Here is a 15,715-nt window from a genome sequence, read left to right as displayed (position 1 = left end):
CATCACATGGGAGGCTGCCCAAGTTGCTCACCATAATAGCTGCTGCACGCACACACTTTGGGAGGTTTGCGAATGTGAGAGAAACATTGCAACAGCCTTTAAGCTGAGGGTTTTGTGAAAAGGCTGGCCTTACAGATGAACGCAGAAGACACGTGAAAGAATGCCCAGGTAAAAAAAAGACAGACTGGAAGTTGAAAAAGGGAATGTCCAAAAGAGATGGTCAATAAGTACATATCACAGTTGAAAGGCAACAAGACTGCCTTGTGGTGGAAGTATTATCTTGGTTTGTAAAGGAGGATTCCACCCTTCATTGTTATTCTCATTTCACACTTCCTTAAAACTGCATGGTTTAATAGCTCATAAAATACAAGGCAATAGAGCCAAACAGCATCTTAATCCTCTCCCTGCCCCCAGACCAGAGAGATAATAAAGTGAATGTACAATCAGAGCTGTACCTATGACATATACAGTCAAACATGTATTCCTCCCCCCACCCCCCAGATGTACTACTAATATGTAATGGAAACCAGCAGGGCTGAATGCCTAGACAGAGCTGGGTTTCAAAAAAGCCTCTCTCAGCCATGCATTCACCAACGGAGCGGCCATATAAGAGCAATTACACACTGCAACTAATCCACCATATAAACACGCTCATGAAATATACATGCCTCAGCGTTTTGTGAGAGATTTTTGGTTGAAGCCAGTCTCCGGGATCACTACAAACAGTTTTGACTCTTTTCGAGACTCCTGTTCTAACAACAATTCTATGTGCGCAAAGAGGGAGAGCTGTTGCCTCATCTCACCTTGGGGCCCTTCTTCCTTTTGGAGATCCCAAGTTGGCTTTAAAGCAGCGGCTGTCAGCAAGGTGAGAGGGAGAGGGAGGGAGCCATGCAGGGGGTTTCACGGCCGCTGCTGCTGCCGTTGCACCAGCACCTTCACTGCCATGCCCAGTGGGACATTCTTCTCCCCTGAGAGCACCTGTCTATGATGGATCTTTTCTCGCAGCCTGTTTATCCTCCCTGTAAAACACAGGTGCTATTGGGAGCTCCCGCTGCGAAGCTTTTCCCACAGAAAGCAACTCTAATCCAGGCCAAGGGCACAGAGCCGGGAGCCCAGGACCAAAGCAGTAAGCAGGAAGGGATTGCTTGACTTAACGCTTTTAGCTCTTTTCCATCTAAGGATCCTTAGCCACATCGAACATTAAAGCTTCCAAACTCATAAGACAACAGAGAAGGGATAAGTAGGAAGTCAGATATTTGCCATTTCCACCATCAGATTGTTCGCTTCAAAACAGGTATCTCCCTGTATACTAGTAAACATGTTCAATGTGTCGGCTCCCCACCTCTAAATCAGATGGACACAGGCTGTATTGATATTGTTATTCTCCACAAACTTAACAGGTGCTTCCCCCCCTTTTTTTCTTTTGCAAAGCTGGCTGGATTTGGCCATGGGAATCTACTCTTAAGGGCCACATGCTGAGACTTCAGGAGAGCTGGGAGCAGAGGCTTATCATTTACAATAATTTGACCGCATGGTCCCCAATGTGTTGTACAACTTAAAGCAATACTACATAAGATAAACACAATAATTAAAATGAGAGGGGCGTGTAAACTATTAGAGCACATAAGAAATAGGAGGAAAATAAAGCATGAGAACAGGGCAACATATACAGGTATTTGACATTCAGTCCTGGTTTGGAGGATAAAAGAACCAGATGTCAGATATCTACAGTAAGTTAGACAAAAGTTATCCTTAGAAATTCACTCTTCTCATTGCCACAACTATAACACAGAGATCTCTTGCCCCCACCCCCACCCAGTGTTGTTGGACTCCAACTCCCATCAGCCTGTCAACATGGTCAATGGTCAGGGATGATGGGAACCAGATTCCAGCAACATCTGGAGCATCACAGGTTATCCCCAACCCTGATCCACCCAATTGTTTTTCTTGTTTAGGAATTTCTCTTCATCCAGACAGCTGGGTGTGTCTGGGCTCACTCAGCTGGCCTCCTAGATCACATCCAGGTCTACTAAAGTGTCTGAAAGCAGCCACAGTCTGGGGGATGACAGCTTTGGTCAAAACATCCAGAGGGCACCAGGTTGGGCAAGGATATTTTCATTAAAACTGCATGCATCATGCCCTTCCGACGGAGTGATGCTTTTTAAAAATTTCTTCTCTCCCACATCTCATCTCAAAGCTCACTTAAGCACATGATCTACTGTTAAATTAAGGGATCCGGGACACGGGCAGATTAAGAGTGTGTGCAGCCCTGTCATGAAATGGCCACAAGTGCTCTCTGACCCTTTCCCCCTTTGTGCTCGTTCCCTCGCCTGTGCAGCAAATATATAAGGACAATGGACCTACCTGGACACAGGGATGCAAGGACTGTCAAGTGCTGAGCCGCAAAGTCTGAGCATGAGCACCAAAGGAAATCCCTTTGAAGAGGGTGCTCCTCCCCTACGTTGATGAATGCAGTGCAAGAGCCTAAGCTGGACAGAGACAGGAACAGGCTGCCCCTAAACAAATCTGCCCACGAAGGAAGACCAGGCTGCAGTGCTTCTCCTCCTTCAAAGCAGACTTCCTCTTGCCAAGCTTGCAGTCTTTGGAATGCACTTTTGCTGCTGCTGCTGGTGGTTGGAGAAGCCCCTTGTTTATAAGCCGGATGGCTGCCGCCTTGTAAACACTGCGTGCTTGTCATGGTTTCAGCTCTTTCTAGCCATATGTTAGAGCAGCTTACAGACTGACAAGGAGACTGTCTCAGATCCAGCGTCTCAGCTTGGAAAGGGAGTAGGTCCTTCCTGGGTAAACTTACTACCAAATGTGGCCAGCCAGCCCTGCTGTGTTTGGGGCCCTCCTGTTCATTCTGCTAAGGGCGACCCTGGATTTCTGCAAAATCCTGCCCCAATGCCATACTGCAGTTGGAGAACAAATTGTACAAGAACTGCAAAAGTCTCTCAGATTCAGATACTAACCTAACTGGGAGGGCCCAGAAGTCTACTGTTGCCTCCAGAAAGGGTATCATTTCAGAAACTGCATCAGCATAATTCAAGACATTTAAACTGTAGCTGTGTCCACAGTAAGCCCAGTCAAGGTTTATCCAAGTAATGATGAAGCCTCAACAGAAGTTGCATCCAGAATTCGACATTCCATCACTGAACTGTAGAACGTGTGTGTGACTGACTAATCAATTCAATTAAGATAAAACCAGTTTAAAATGTGCCCAATTAAATGGGCAGGTTTTTAAGAGAAAAGTTTAAATTATTTTCAATACAGAATTGCTAAAAACTCAATTGCAAGCATCACATTTTAACGTAGCTAGCAAGCTAGTTTTGACCCCTGTCAACTCGTTTCCTCAGGCAACCAAGTGGCTAAGGGCAAGCCTTGCTTTCTGGCTAATTTCCACCCTCCACCTCCAGCACTGAACTACACATAGCTGCTCTTGGCCAACTAGCCTCATCCGTCCCCCAGTCATTCTCAAAGCAGCTTTGTTGCTTTTGATCAGACTTAAGCTACAGTGATGCCTGTGCATAAGGATAAGGCAGAGATTGTTTGAACTGGCCAGAAAGGAGCTTCACGGGCTCCTTGATGTCACATGCTCAAGACCATTACAAATCAGAAGCGAAGGGTGCCCTGCTGAAGCAGTTCAGCAAACAGGGCTGCTGGGTTGCCCTGAAACTTCTGCATCTTGCTCCCTTTTATGCCTGCAAAGCAAGCACACATGAATGTGTGGAGTTTTGACATTACTCGAATAAGAAATAAGATGTTTCTAATAGTCATCTCCAGATTCTGCACCTTCCCTATCGGCACAGCTCCCCAAATTTATTTCTACATGTAGGCCACAGCAAAACAAATATATAATGGAAATGTATACAACTGAGAAGGTTTTCCCTCTCTCATAGCACTAGAACTCGAGGGCATCCAATGAAGCTGAAATGTTGGAAGATTCAGAACAGATAAAAGGAAGTACCGGTACTTTTCCACACAGTGCATTGTTGAAGTATGGAACTTGCTCCTGCAGGAGGCAGTAAAGGCCAGCAACTTGGGATGACTCTAAAAGAGGATTAGACACATTGATGGAGGGCTATTGATGGCTGCTAGCCATGGTGGCTACCGGGTATATGCTCTGCCTTCACAGTTGCAGCAGTGCTTCTGAATGCCATTTGCTGAAAACCACAGGAGGGGAGAGGGCTCTTGTGCTTGAATCCTGCTTGTGGGTTTCCCACAGGCACCTGGGGGGGTGGCCTCTATGAGAACAGGATGCTGGACTAGGGTGGGCCATTGCCCTGATCCAGCAGGCTATTCTTATGTCTTTTTGTTCGCCGTAACAAGACTGTCATACAATTAGGGTCAAATTAAGAACAGATTGAACTGAACATCCTAATCACACAACTGAATATGATTTGCATTTTGGATCAATGTCAAGTACATGGATATGGGCAACTGTAATTTTTTGTTCTGACATCATTCAATGCAAAAATTGTCGTTTGTTGGTGAACTTCCTGGACGCTATTTGAAAACAGATTATTAAATTTCAGCATATTATCCCAAGCTCCATCCCCAGTTGAAGGATGAATCTGTTCTTGATGATCTGTTTCAGTACTGGAAAACAAAACATTATAAATCTTCCATTTCCCATTCTATACAGTGCCCAATTGTATGAAATATGACTACCCAGTAATTATTTAATCCAAAATGACAAAATAGTATTAACTGAAACCTCAAAAGTGTATAAGCTTTCCTCATAGGTACTCTATTTAAGGTGATGGAATAGATTTCCATGCTCTGTTGATACTTAAACTAGATTGTCCTCAGCATCAATTCTAAATGAAGCCATAGATGATAAAAAAAAACAGTGTAGGTTTCTGCCAGCCTGTTCTTGAAATCTAATTTGGCAATAGACCTCTTGACTCCATAGACATAACTTATTGAAAACCCACGAGTTGTCTCACTTATTCTTTGATGCAAAGTATCAAATTTGATCATACGGATTGCATTTTCAAAGGTAGACCTTGGGTAATCTCCCTTCTGACATAGGCACGAATCTGAACACAAACTACAAAGGTGCATTGAGCTCATATTTCTATCTGCAATGTCAGTTTGAATTCTAAGAAAAACCTGACAGCATTGTGAAATATATTCACAGTATTTTATAATAGAAATGACTAAGATTTGATAATATCATCAAATCTGTTATGTAAAAGTTAAGGATGTATTTATGACTCAATAATTTTATGAATTTGTAGAATCTGCATTCCCCAAACAACCACCAGATTTTCAGTTTCTTGCTGAGGTCTGCTAAACTCTTTTTTTTTGCAGTACTGTACAAATACATTTTCATCTGTTCCATAGTATGGAACAAAGTCGGGACTTTTGAGCAAATAACCTCAAGCCACATAAAGCAAGGCCGACTTGACACACAGGCCCAATATACACAATTTTCATGTATACACAGAACCATTGGAGCCGGAAACACCCCCCCCACTTTACTACGAATTTGATTTTTTTGTGATGTGATTGCACTGTACTACAAATTTGTGTAAAAATTTAGCAGAAAAATATCTTGCTGGGTCATTGTAACTCTGCAAAGCAGTATTTCTTTGCAGAGATCTTGTTGTTTTGTTGTGTCCGACTCTTCATGACCCCATGGACCAGAGCACGCCAGGCACTCCTGTCTTCCACTGCCTCCCGCAGTTTGGTCACTCATGTTAGTTGCTTCGAGAACATTGTCCAACCATCTTGTCCTCTGTCGTCCCCGTCTCCTTGTGCCCTCACTCTTTCCCAACATCAAGGTCTTTTCCAGGGAGTCTTCTCTTCTCATGAGGTGGCCAAAGTAGAGATCTAGCCAATTTTAAACCCTAAACTGATTCTGAAGACTATTTTTTCTTCTACAAAGTGAAAGGTGTTAAGTTGCTCCAAAGCCACAGGAGTGCTGGCACACAGCGGGACCCTTTGTGAAAGACAAGTGAGCGGGCTGCCCTAAGTGAAAAATTAGGCCGGAACTGTTGCCAAGCCCACTGGTGGCCTCATATTTGAATGTCCTGAATTTGCTTTTTACCTATTTAAAAATTATGAATTTTTTTTTGTCTTTGTAGTTTTGCTTATCTGATGACAGAAGTGTTAGTTTATTGAACCAGTCAGTATGATTTTGTAATATTTGTATATTTCAATGGGTCTACTCAGAGTATAACTCAGCCAGTTATCACCTACTGTACAGTTCACTGGTCAGGCTGCATGTCCTCTTCTGGAAAAATTTTAAGGATATTGAACAATTGGAGTGTGTCCAGATGAAAGCAACCAAGACAATTAGGAATCTGGAAACCAAATTTTAGGAGTAAGTTGTAAGTGTATCATACTGATCATGGTAAGATGAAACAAAATACTCTATGCTCCATAGAGGTGGAGATAGTGGCACACTAAGAAAAGGTTCAGCCCACAAAATTGAGTGCCTTCAGCTCAGATGAGTGGCTACTGGAAGGTAACAAACTATAGGACATCCCATCCCAATCTCTGCTCTTCTTGAAAGAACATTCTTCATCCTCTGAAATCCTGGCGCCACTGCCAATCAGTAAATACATTACTGAGCTAGATGGGCTATTGGTCTGACTCTGTATAGGGCCGCAGCTTCCTTTCCCACCCTCAGCCTCCCAATGGCTCAGGGCCTCAATACCTCAAGGACCACCTCTACCCATATAGATCGACCCACTCTGCATTCATCATCCAAGGTCCTTCTTTGTGTGCCTCCTTCACAGTAGAGGCATAGAGGGTGGCAACCCAAGAATGGGCCTTTTATGCAGCAGCTCCCTGAAACGCTATCCCCAGGGAGGTTTGTCTGGTGCCTTCATTATGTATCTTTAGGTGCCAGACAAAAATGTTCCTCTTCTATCACACATTTAGCTAATTAACATTTTACAGCCTTTTAAATGTGTTTTTTTTTTGGGGGGGGGTTCTTATTTTGTTGTTTTGGTTTTAACTATTTGCGCTTTTATATTGCATTTTTATCCTGTGAACCACCCTGAGATCTTGTAAGGGCAGAATATAAATCAAATAACAAACAATTGCTCAATGTTTTGATGGAGTCCCCAATAAAAAAGCTACAAGAGTTCAAAGTGAATTGAATTGTCATCTCAATTCACTTCTATTATTTTGTTCCTATACCTGAATTGCATAGGTCTGAACTACTAGGCACTATCAAATCCTTCTCAAGTACAGAATTACAACTCTGTGACCACTGACCTATCATTCAACAACTGTTCAAGTGGGGTACTATTAATTTTTGGTGCCTTGTTGTTTCTCTGTGCAGCCCTGCACCTCCACAAATATTTCTCATGTTTAAGGCAATTATATTTGGCCCCTTCTCCTATGCTTTTTTATAGAACAATCTGTGATGCCTCAGCCCCATTAGGCTGAAAGTTTTGTCAACCTGCTCTCTTAACTTTATCTCCAAACCCCTTGACATTTCTCATGCTGCAAAGGACCTGTGTGCTACCAGTCCTTGGCCTTTTCAAGTGTTCTGTGCATTCCCTTAACCCAACACTGTTAGCATGCAGGGGAATCTCTGCTTAACAGAAAAAGACAACTATTCAGAGATTCCAGGTACTAGGACTTTTATAAAGCCAAAATCCACACGTTAAGGTAGTCAAAAATAATTATATTTTCATTAATAAAGGCGCTGGGGTTTCCCCATGGTACTCTTGATGTACAAGGCCCGCACATTCTGCCAATTTTTCTTCAGCAAAGAGACCAAGAAGTTGATGGCCAGATGAATGTTGTACACTAACTCATCCTCAGTCATCTTCACATGCCCAACAGCCACAGCCAGACAGAGCACCTGAGGGGACACAGTAAAGTATTTACTCATTCGTCTCAATAAAAGCGGTTAGGTCTTAGGAAAACACAAGCATACAAAAAATCCATTCAAGTCGTTATCCCAAATGTCACAAGTGAGCAGAATATTGGGGGTGGGGGTCCAAATACAGTGGTACCTTGGCACTCAAACGGCTTGGCTCCCGGACGCCACAAAACCAGAAGTGAGTGCGAATGTTTTTCGGAACCTGAACATCCGACGCAGCTTCCGATTGAATGCAGGAAGCTCCTGCAGCCAATCAAGAAGCCGTGCCACGGTTTTTGAACCGTTTTGGGAGTCGAACAGACTCCCAGAATGGGTTAAGTAGAGAACCAAGGTACCACTGTACTTACCCTGTTCTGTTATACAGCAAACTACAATGGCTCACACAGGCTGAATTCCTAAATAGTTACTAGGGAATAAACTCTAGAGAACACTGTGGGCCAGTCACAAAATGGCTGCCACAGGGGCACAAACAACACAAATGGTTGCTACATCTAAAAGAGCAGAGTAAGCTCACAAAATGACAAAGGCATAACCACCACCAATCACCTGCCTCATTGAGCAGGAAAAGGAACCTGCATCAGCTACCACTGAATTTGATGACAGAGAGAAGTTATTTGACCACTTTAAGGAGGGGTGCCATTTTGTGAAGTGCTCTGAGATCTTTTGAGAGAAGGGCGGTATATAAATCTAATCAACAAGAAGAGTGAATGAGTCAGTGCAATCAGGAACTGAGCTGGAAGAAGTCTCCTTCTGTATTGTTTATTTTTGAAGGGATATTAACTGAGTGTTTTTGTGGGCCTTATAGGAGTACAATAGTACTCTAAATTCAGCCGTTCATAAGCCAGATTTGTGTATCTTGTAAATAAACCTTACCCAGGGAAATGCAACCAAATTAAGGAAAGATGACTATCAAGTTCTTTAGCTTCAGTACTACATCAGAAAATGGAAATATTTGTACAATTAAAGAAAATTACCTTTTTCATTTGAAACTTTATTGTGGATTTGACCTCATCAATCTTTGCCACCATGTTCTCATTGTGAGTGAGGAGAGAAGGAAACTTGCCAGCTTTGTTCAGTCCTGGCCCCAGTATTCGAGGAATCTGCTTGATCAGGGACTCGGAGGCCAAGAACGCATCATACTTCTTAGCTGTAAAAAACAACAGAAGGATGAACATATGGCATCAAGACCATCTGAGGCTCACCTCAAAAGTTTGCAAGCAGACATCTTCAAAAACCACCAATGAGATACTTTCCTTGTATACACCTACTTTTTAAGGGAAATTCAAACCAGAGATTAAATAAAACCTGAAACAAAGAAAACAAGAACTAACCTACTGTAACCATATCCAACAGGATCCAAAGAGAAGCAGTTTGGGTTCCATATTCTTTAGTTCATTTTCAACTGTATGGCAAAGTTTAATTTACAGATCATGAAAACAAAGCCTTTAATCCAAAGGCTTATGTAAGGAGTTTTTGTTTCTGCACAACAAGACGTCTGAGCATTCTTGCTGCACCAGTTAGATAAGATGCTCAGAAATCACAAGTTACCCCAACATAGCAGCCATATCTGCACATAATGCTAGCTGCAAACTGTAGTGAGGCAAGTTGGCATGTGTGTTAAGAGCTGTGTGCTGGTGCACAGAGCTTGAACTATCTCAGCTTTGCTCCTCCCTTTCTATTCAACGTTGCTTGGCAGACTTTTGCTTGCACAAGACTTCAGCATCCTCTCCTTACCCAGCACAATTCCAAATTCTGTTGCACAAGTTCTCCCAACCACCTACAGCAGATTATGCAGGTGTGTGGCAACAACAGCAGTAGCAGCAGCAACACTGCACAAGTGGAAATTTTTCTGTGCATTGACAGCAATGGATAAAAAAAGACACGCTTTCTGATGGTAGCCAGAATATGCAGATAGTTCTGTTGGTTAGAGCATAGCATGCCACGGTTGCAGGTTTGATCCCTGTAAGGGACAGCTGCATATTCCTGCATTGCAGAGGGTTGGACTAAATGATCCTTGGGGTACCTTCTAATTCTATGATAGGTGGGGAAGTTTTTGCCTAGGTGCAATTAAGGATTTTCTGCTTGAAAGACAAAGGATATCTTAACCCTTGTATTTAGCTACTCCTACATGCTAAGTCTTATTTGCTGATGTTGTACAATATCTTTGGTGCTTCAGAAGCCCATTTTCAATTTTGCTCACCTAGCTTCTTTACAAGCTTCTTGTTCTTATTGAGTTTCTTCAGAGCCTCTATGTCCATGTGAGGGATGTCAACAGCTTTGGCCTCATCACAGTGTTGCTGGTCCCCCAATACACAGATTGAGAATTTAGGCCGTGGAGCGGACTTGAGCCTGGTGGGAGAGGAAAGGAACATCACCATTAGCAACCTCACAACTGCCAGTGATATGAAACACTAAAGGGATGCACTGCACAATGGCTGAAAAGCCTTACCACAGCCAGCTAGAACGTCTTCGCCCACCAGCGTCTAATCTGGCTTCATAAAGTGATCGGTGGGATCAGCAGAAGAGCTTCACCACACCTTCCCTCATGTTTTAAGACCCAGGGTAGGGGTCCGTCCAGCCACACCCACTTTGCAGCAGGGGGATCTGAACTACCCGGGCAATTCAGCATTGCACCCAGCTGCCAGTACTTTCAGTCAACACGCTGCAGAGTAGGTAGGCTGAATTAAGAGCCTTGAAGTAATAGGGAGAGGGGTGCAGGGAAGCTGGGTGGTACAGGAACAGTTCCAAACCTGACAGTGCCAGAAAAACGCTTGTCCTTTGTGGGTCATAGTTTTTCAGACTGATCTGCAACTCCACAGTCTCCAGAAACCTAAAGAAAAAGGAAAAGAAACTAGTTAGGCAACCGATGAATTAAGCTGTACACCCAAGTACTATTTGATAAGTGGATGGGCAAGATACTTATGTTCTAACTTCTGCAGCTCAATCACATGTATCTATTACCAAGAAGCTGCTGTTTTTATTAGATGAAACGATGTCATTTTGATTACTCAATTATTCAGCACTGTTTATTCTTGCTCCTGGATTCACCCAGCAGTACAGACAGGGGTATGTTTTTAGCTGCATTTTCCTGCCAGGGGAAAAAGCAAAGATAGCACTTCTATTCTCTTTTGATCCCACCCAAGGAATAATCTACTGCTCTTGGAAGGTGCATGAGCCAGGAATCTTTTTAAAACTGTACACTTTAATCACGCCTGTGGAACTTTTAAAAAAACAATTTTCTAGGCATGCTATTACTGATGTTATTATTGTAACATTTTGTTTTCATGTTCTACACTGCCTTATGACAGTTCTTATGAGAGTGTAGTTTACAATTATTTACAAAAACAAAACAAACAAAAACTAACAGTGCAAACCACATAAATTTAAAGAGTGCTGTTCATAGTATGATCCACCCATACGCATGAACACATACAAAATAAACAAAAATGTTTCTAGTCCTTATAAATTCAGCAAATACAGCTGTGTAACTGATTATAGAGTCCCAAGGGATGGATGATCATCCTGTAAGATTAAACAGCTAGTCAAATGCCCCACTCCCTGCTATGCAGGTGTCTTTCCCCTTGATTCAGAGGAAAAGTGGACAACTGATGTGCTTGGACAGCTGCAAGCCTCTATTCACTCTGTCAAGAAGACACTGGGAAGCACTTTCCAGTTTTAATGCAAACAAGATTCAACAGTGCTGCCAACCAAATGCTAGCAGCTGCAGCACTGCCCAGCCACATGCTCTCGGGTCATATTTTCACTCCTCAGTTAACAGAATGGGAGGAAAGGACCATTGTACAAGCTACTGCATTGGCCTCTCTGCCAAAGGCGCAGAAAGCATCCCGCCACGTTCCCTAGTTTGGAAACATGGCTAACTTAAGCCCACGAATTTCAATGGGACTCCTCTGCATAACCATAGAAATTGTGGATTTACTGCTGAAAAGAAAAAAGGGGGGTGCGCGCGCCAGAATGCAACCTCTGCAACCTAAGTTCTATTTAAATCTCCACTTTCTTGCTTGGGCTCTCACAGACAGAAGTATTTTTGATGTGGTGCACAGAACAAGAAGGTGTGGGGAAACTTCTTACTTGCGTGTCTTCGCCTGACTCCCTTGAAGGACTTCCTTCACGGCTTCGTAGAGTGTGTCGCGGGAGACTTTGCTGCAGAGGAAAGAAAGAAAAAAAAAACCATGTTGCACACACTTATTTAGGCTAGGGCAATAGGAAACCTGGGGCCATCTAGATGTTGGACCACAACTCCCATCACCCATTCCACTTGTCACGCTGAGGGGAGTAATTTGAAAACTATTTTCCCCAGCAATTGTGAAATTTAATGATGCCCATTCTGGCATGCTCACTGTTCAATATATCTACCTATCTGCAATTAGTTCTATTCTAGATTTTGCCACTCATTTGCCTAAGGTGGGCACAGGAAATGTTGCCTGAGTCATTGAGTCTGGCAAAGCAGAAATTACTTGAAACAAGGTGTTCCCAGTTAATAAACCCACAGACTTAATCACTTGAACCACAAATAGAGGATGGCTAACACATGATGGATAAGAGGAGGGCCATTCCATTGTCACGGGTGGGACACTTTGACCATGTTTTTTGGTATTCACACATGTGTAACAATGTAAATATACATAAAAATTAACAACCAAAATTTAAACTATGTTCTTAATAAGATACTGAACATTTTACTAATGTTTTATTATTTTATGGATATTTTTGACAATTTTATTAAATGTTAAAAGTGTTGTCACGGGTGGGACAAAAAAAGGACATGGAGCTTGAGATAAGTTTGATTTATGGAAAAACTCTGTGAGTTGGGAGGTGAATCAATGATAAACTCAGCATATCTGTTTAAATCAATGTTTATTGGTTACAACTATGCAATCAGGAATTAAGTTTAAGAAATTTAATGATACAAAATTAAGGAAAAAATGCTGTCACGGGTGGGACAATCATCAGAAAACTTTTAATTTGAACACTTCTGTGAAGACTACGTGGGTGGACTTTTGAAAAGAAGGTCCATAAAATAAACTTCTTTTGTCTTTAGCTTTTAAAAAAATGGTTAGACTGCACGTTTGGAATCTTCCTCAACAAAGTCCAGTGCTCATCTAGCATTCTTATCAGGCTCATTTTTCACGGAATGGCCCAGGACTTGAATACCTAAGTATTCAAAGCTGTGCCAAGGCGAAGAACAGACTTCAATACCTTTACCATTTTCATTTAAGACATGATTCCCCCCCCCTGCCTGCCGTAAGGACAGAAATGGCAAAATATTTGGAAGTACTGTATAATTTTCTCAACCACTAGCCTGCATATTTGGGGTTCATATCAAGCTTTCGGACTGCTTTATACTGTTTTTCAAGAAAGAAATAGTTAAGTTAGTTTTGCCTTTCTGATGTAGCACTTCCTTTAATCTCACATTTCTGGGCCACGTGCAAGCCCAGCCTAATCTAGGGTATTAAACATGTGAATGGTGGTAAGGATGCATACTACTGTTACTATAATGCACCAAGTGTTCTACCAACAGTTGAAAGGGCAATGAAAAATATGTAACTCAGTATGCACTCTTGACATAGGTTTTACTTTTACAGTTAATGCTTTAAGACTAATGCAACATTTGAAGCCAGTACACATACCCCCTGGCCAGAAATGGGTGCCTGCAGCTCTTACTAAATGCAGAAGGCAACAAGTGACAAAGCAAGTTATTGGGTTTTGTATATTCAAGAGTGGATTCATAAATGGTTTCGCAAATTTGTATGCTCCTACCATTTGCTAATGATTAAGCCTCTTAAAAAATTAGTTTTGTTTGCTAAAATACAATTCAAATAAAACTGCTAAACTACATCACTCCAGAACATCACAAAATACACGAATTAGGCTAACCGGCGTCCCCCCAAGTCCACACCCTATGTTGTACATGTGTATATCCATGTATTCTATGCGTTTATGTGGTGGTGGTATTTATTATTCCCCTTCCCCTAAGTGAATGTGAACATGTGACACCACATGTGTCCCATGTTACAACACATGCTGGTATTACAATGTGTGCTATTTGTGTGTGCCTGCGTTAGCGCATCACTCAGGCCTTTTACAGGGACTCTGGCAGGGAGGCCTTTCTTTCCAACATAGAGGCCCTGGAAGGGAAGCCGGCCCTACAACCCTCAGCCTCGTCTAGGACGTTTTAAGAGGGCGAGACTCCCTGTGTTGCCCGCATTTGACAGACTATAGGAAAAGCTACGGGCCTCTAAAAACAACCCTTTCAACTTTTTGACAGGAGCCGGAACGGTGCCACGTCGAAGGCAGCCATGAATCCCTGTGACTTCGCCCTGGGAGCCTCTCCTACGCGAACGCCTCCCGTGCCCATCCTCCTCCATATTCGCCCCGCTGAAGCGCCTTCCACCTCCGCCTCATGGACACAGCCCTGAAAGCGCGGATGGCGACGGATGATACAAAGGCCAGAAACAGGACCCAGACTCACCTCATCTTGCCGTCTCGATCGAAGAGGGAAAGGACACGCCTCCTTCCGCTTCCGCCAGAACTAGCCCGGGAAATCTCGCGAGACGCGCGCCTGGTTTAACTGCGTGACTTCGCCTGCCGCGGCCATTTGGGGCGGAGGGAGGAAGGAAGGTGGTGGGCTAGGCGTGGGTGGAATTTCTGTACGGAACAGGCTGGGATTTTGCGCTCAAGGCTCCCCAGTGCTATAAATAAAGAGCCGGGTAATTAAAATACCTGCCCTCCATTCCGCCATTGGCACCGGGAAATTCAAGTAGCTGGAGAAATTTATAGTAGGGCAGGCAGAAAGTAGATCGGGATGCTCGTAGATAGATCTCTTGAGTGATCCCCCGCGTAGATTGCAGTGCGCGGCAGTCCAAAGCCTTTCCTCTTCTTCCCGCCTTAAATTAGGCAGCCGAGATTAGGAAAACCGGGTGGAAGAGGACAAACAGGAACAGGTTTTTGTGTGCGAGCTGCAGTTCTGGGACTGAAGACAGCGGCAATGTGTGCTTTGCACGAGCCCTTCGCTTCCCACTTTCTGAGCCGCTGTTTCGCACTTGGTTCCTACTGGCGAACCTAGGGGCACCTACGAGCCTAAAGTCCACGCTCCTGTTCTAGAGGAGGTGACACAGCTGAGGGTTTTGAGATACAAATCATGGTGGATCATGTAAGAATTTCCTGGCAGGTCGGCTGTAGGTTTCGCTATCTGTATTTTGTCAGTCTGCAATTTTGCATGGGCTTTGCTTCATAGTCAAAACAAAATAAAAAAATTCCTTCCAGTAGCACCTTAGAGACCAACTAAGTTTGTTCTTTGTGACTTCTGTTTCAGTGTATCTGAAGAAGTGTGCATGCACACGAAAGCTCATACCAAGAACAAACTTAGTTGGTCTCTAAGGTGCTACTGGAAGGAATTTATTTTTATTTTTATTTTATAAAATATTTTATTTTGTTTTGTTTTGACTAAGGCAGCAAACTGTTGCACTATAAATCATACTATTACATTAAGGTAAGCAATATAAACAAGTGTAGGTTGCAGAGAGAAAATGATAATTTTATATAAGCATGCTAGATACAGTGCATCACATTCCATCTCCACTTTAAGCACACATGAATAGGGTTTTCATAATATGTCTTTTCTTGGGAGGGGGACTTGAAGGTGACACAGATCTGTGTGATTTTTGACGTCAGTCTTAGATACTTTCCTTATGGTGATTTGTCAATATGCATTGAAAATAAAGGTCAAGCAAGATTTCACTATCGTACTTTGGCAATGCGGAACTTTTTTTTGTTTAACAAATGACTGGTTGTGGGGCAGGGGAAGGGCCCTGAGCCAGATGGAAGGTGGTATTGTAGGAGTGGAAG

The 15,715-nt window shown here is 43.0% G+C and overlaps 1 protein-coding gene across 1 annotated transcript; it reads right to left on the bottom strand.

Annotated features, from left to right (window-relative positions):
- Positions 1–7,591: 7,591 nt before the first annotated feature.
- Positions 7,592–14,430, bottom strand: RPL10A (ribosomal protein L10a). The gene is given in 7 exon segments (XM_033152517.1): positions 7,592–7,828; positions 8,824–8,996; positions 10,050–10,198; positions 10,600–10,630; positions 10,633–10,679; positions 11,939–12,010; positions 14,340–14,430. Coding segments are annotated over 7 exon segments (648 nt in total). The 5' UTR covers positions 14,345–14,430; the 3' UTR covers positions 7,592–7,657.
- Between the last annotated feature and the right edge of the window lie 1,285 nt (positions 14,431–15,715).

Source organism: Lacerta agilis, chromosome 6 (genome assembly GCF_009819535.1).
Source record: "Lacerta agilis isolate rLacAgi1 chromosome 6, rLacAgi1.pri, whole genome shotgun sequence".
Taxonomy (NCBI): Eukaryota; Metazoa; Chordata; class Lepidosauria; order Squamata; family Lacertidae; genus Lacerta; species Lacerta agilis.
The sequence above is the reverse complement of the archived record's forward strand: the minus strand, read 5'-3'. Positions and strand labels throughout refer to the sequence as shown.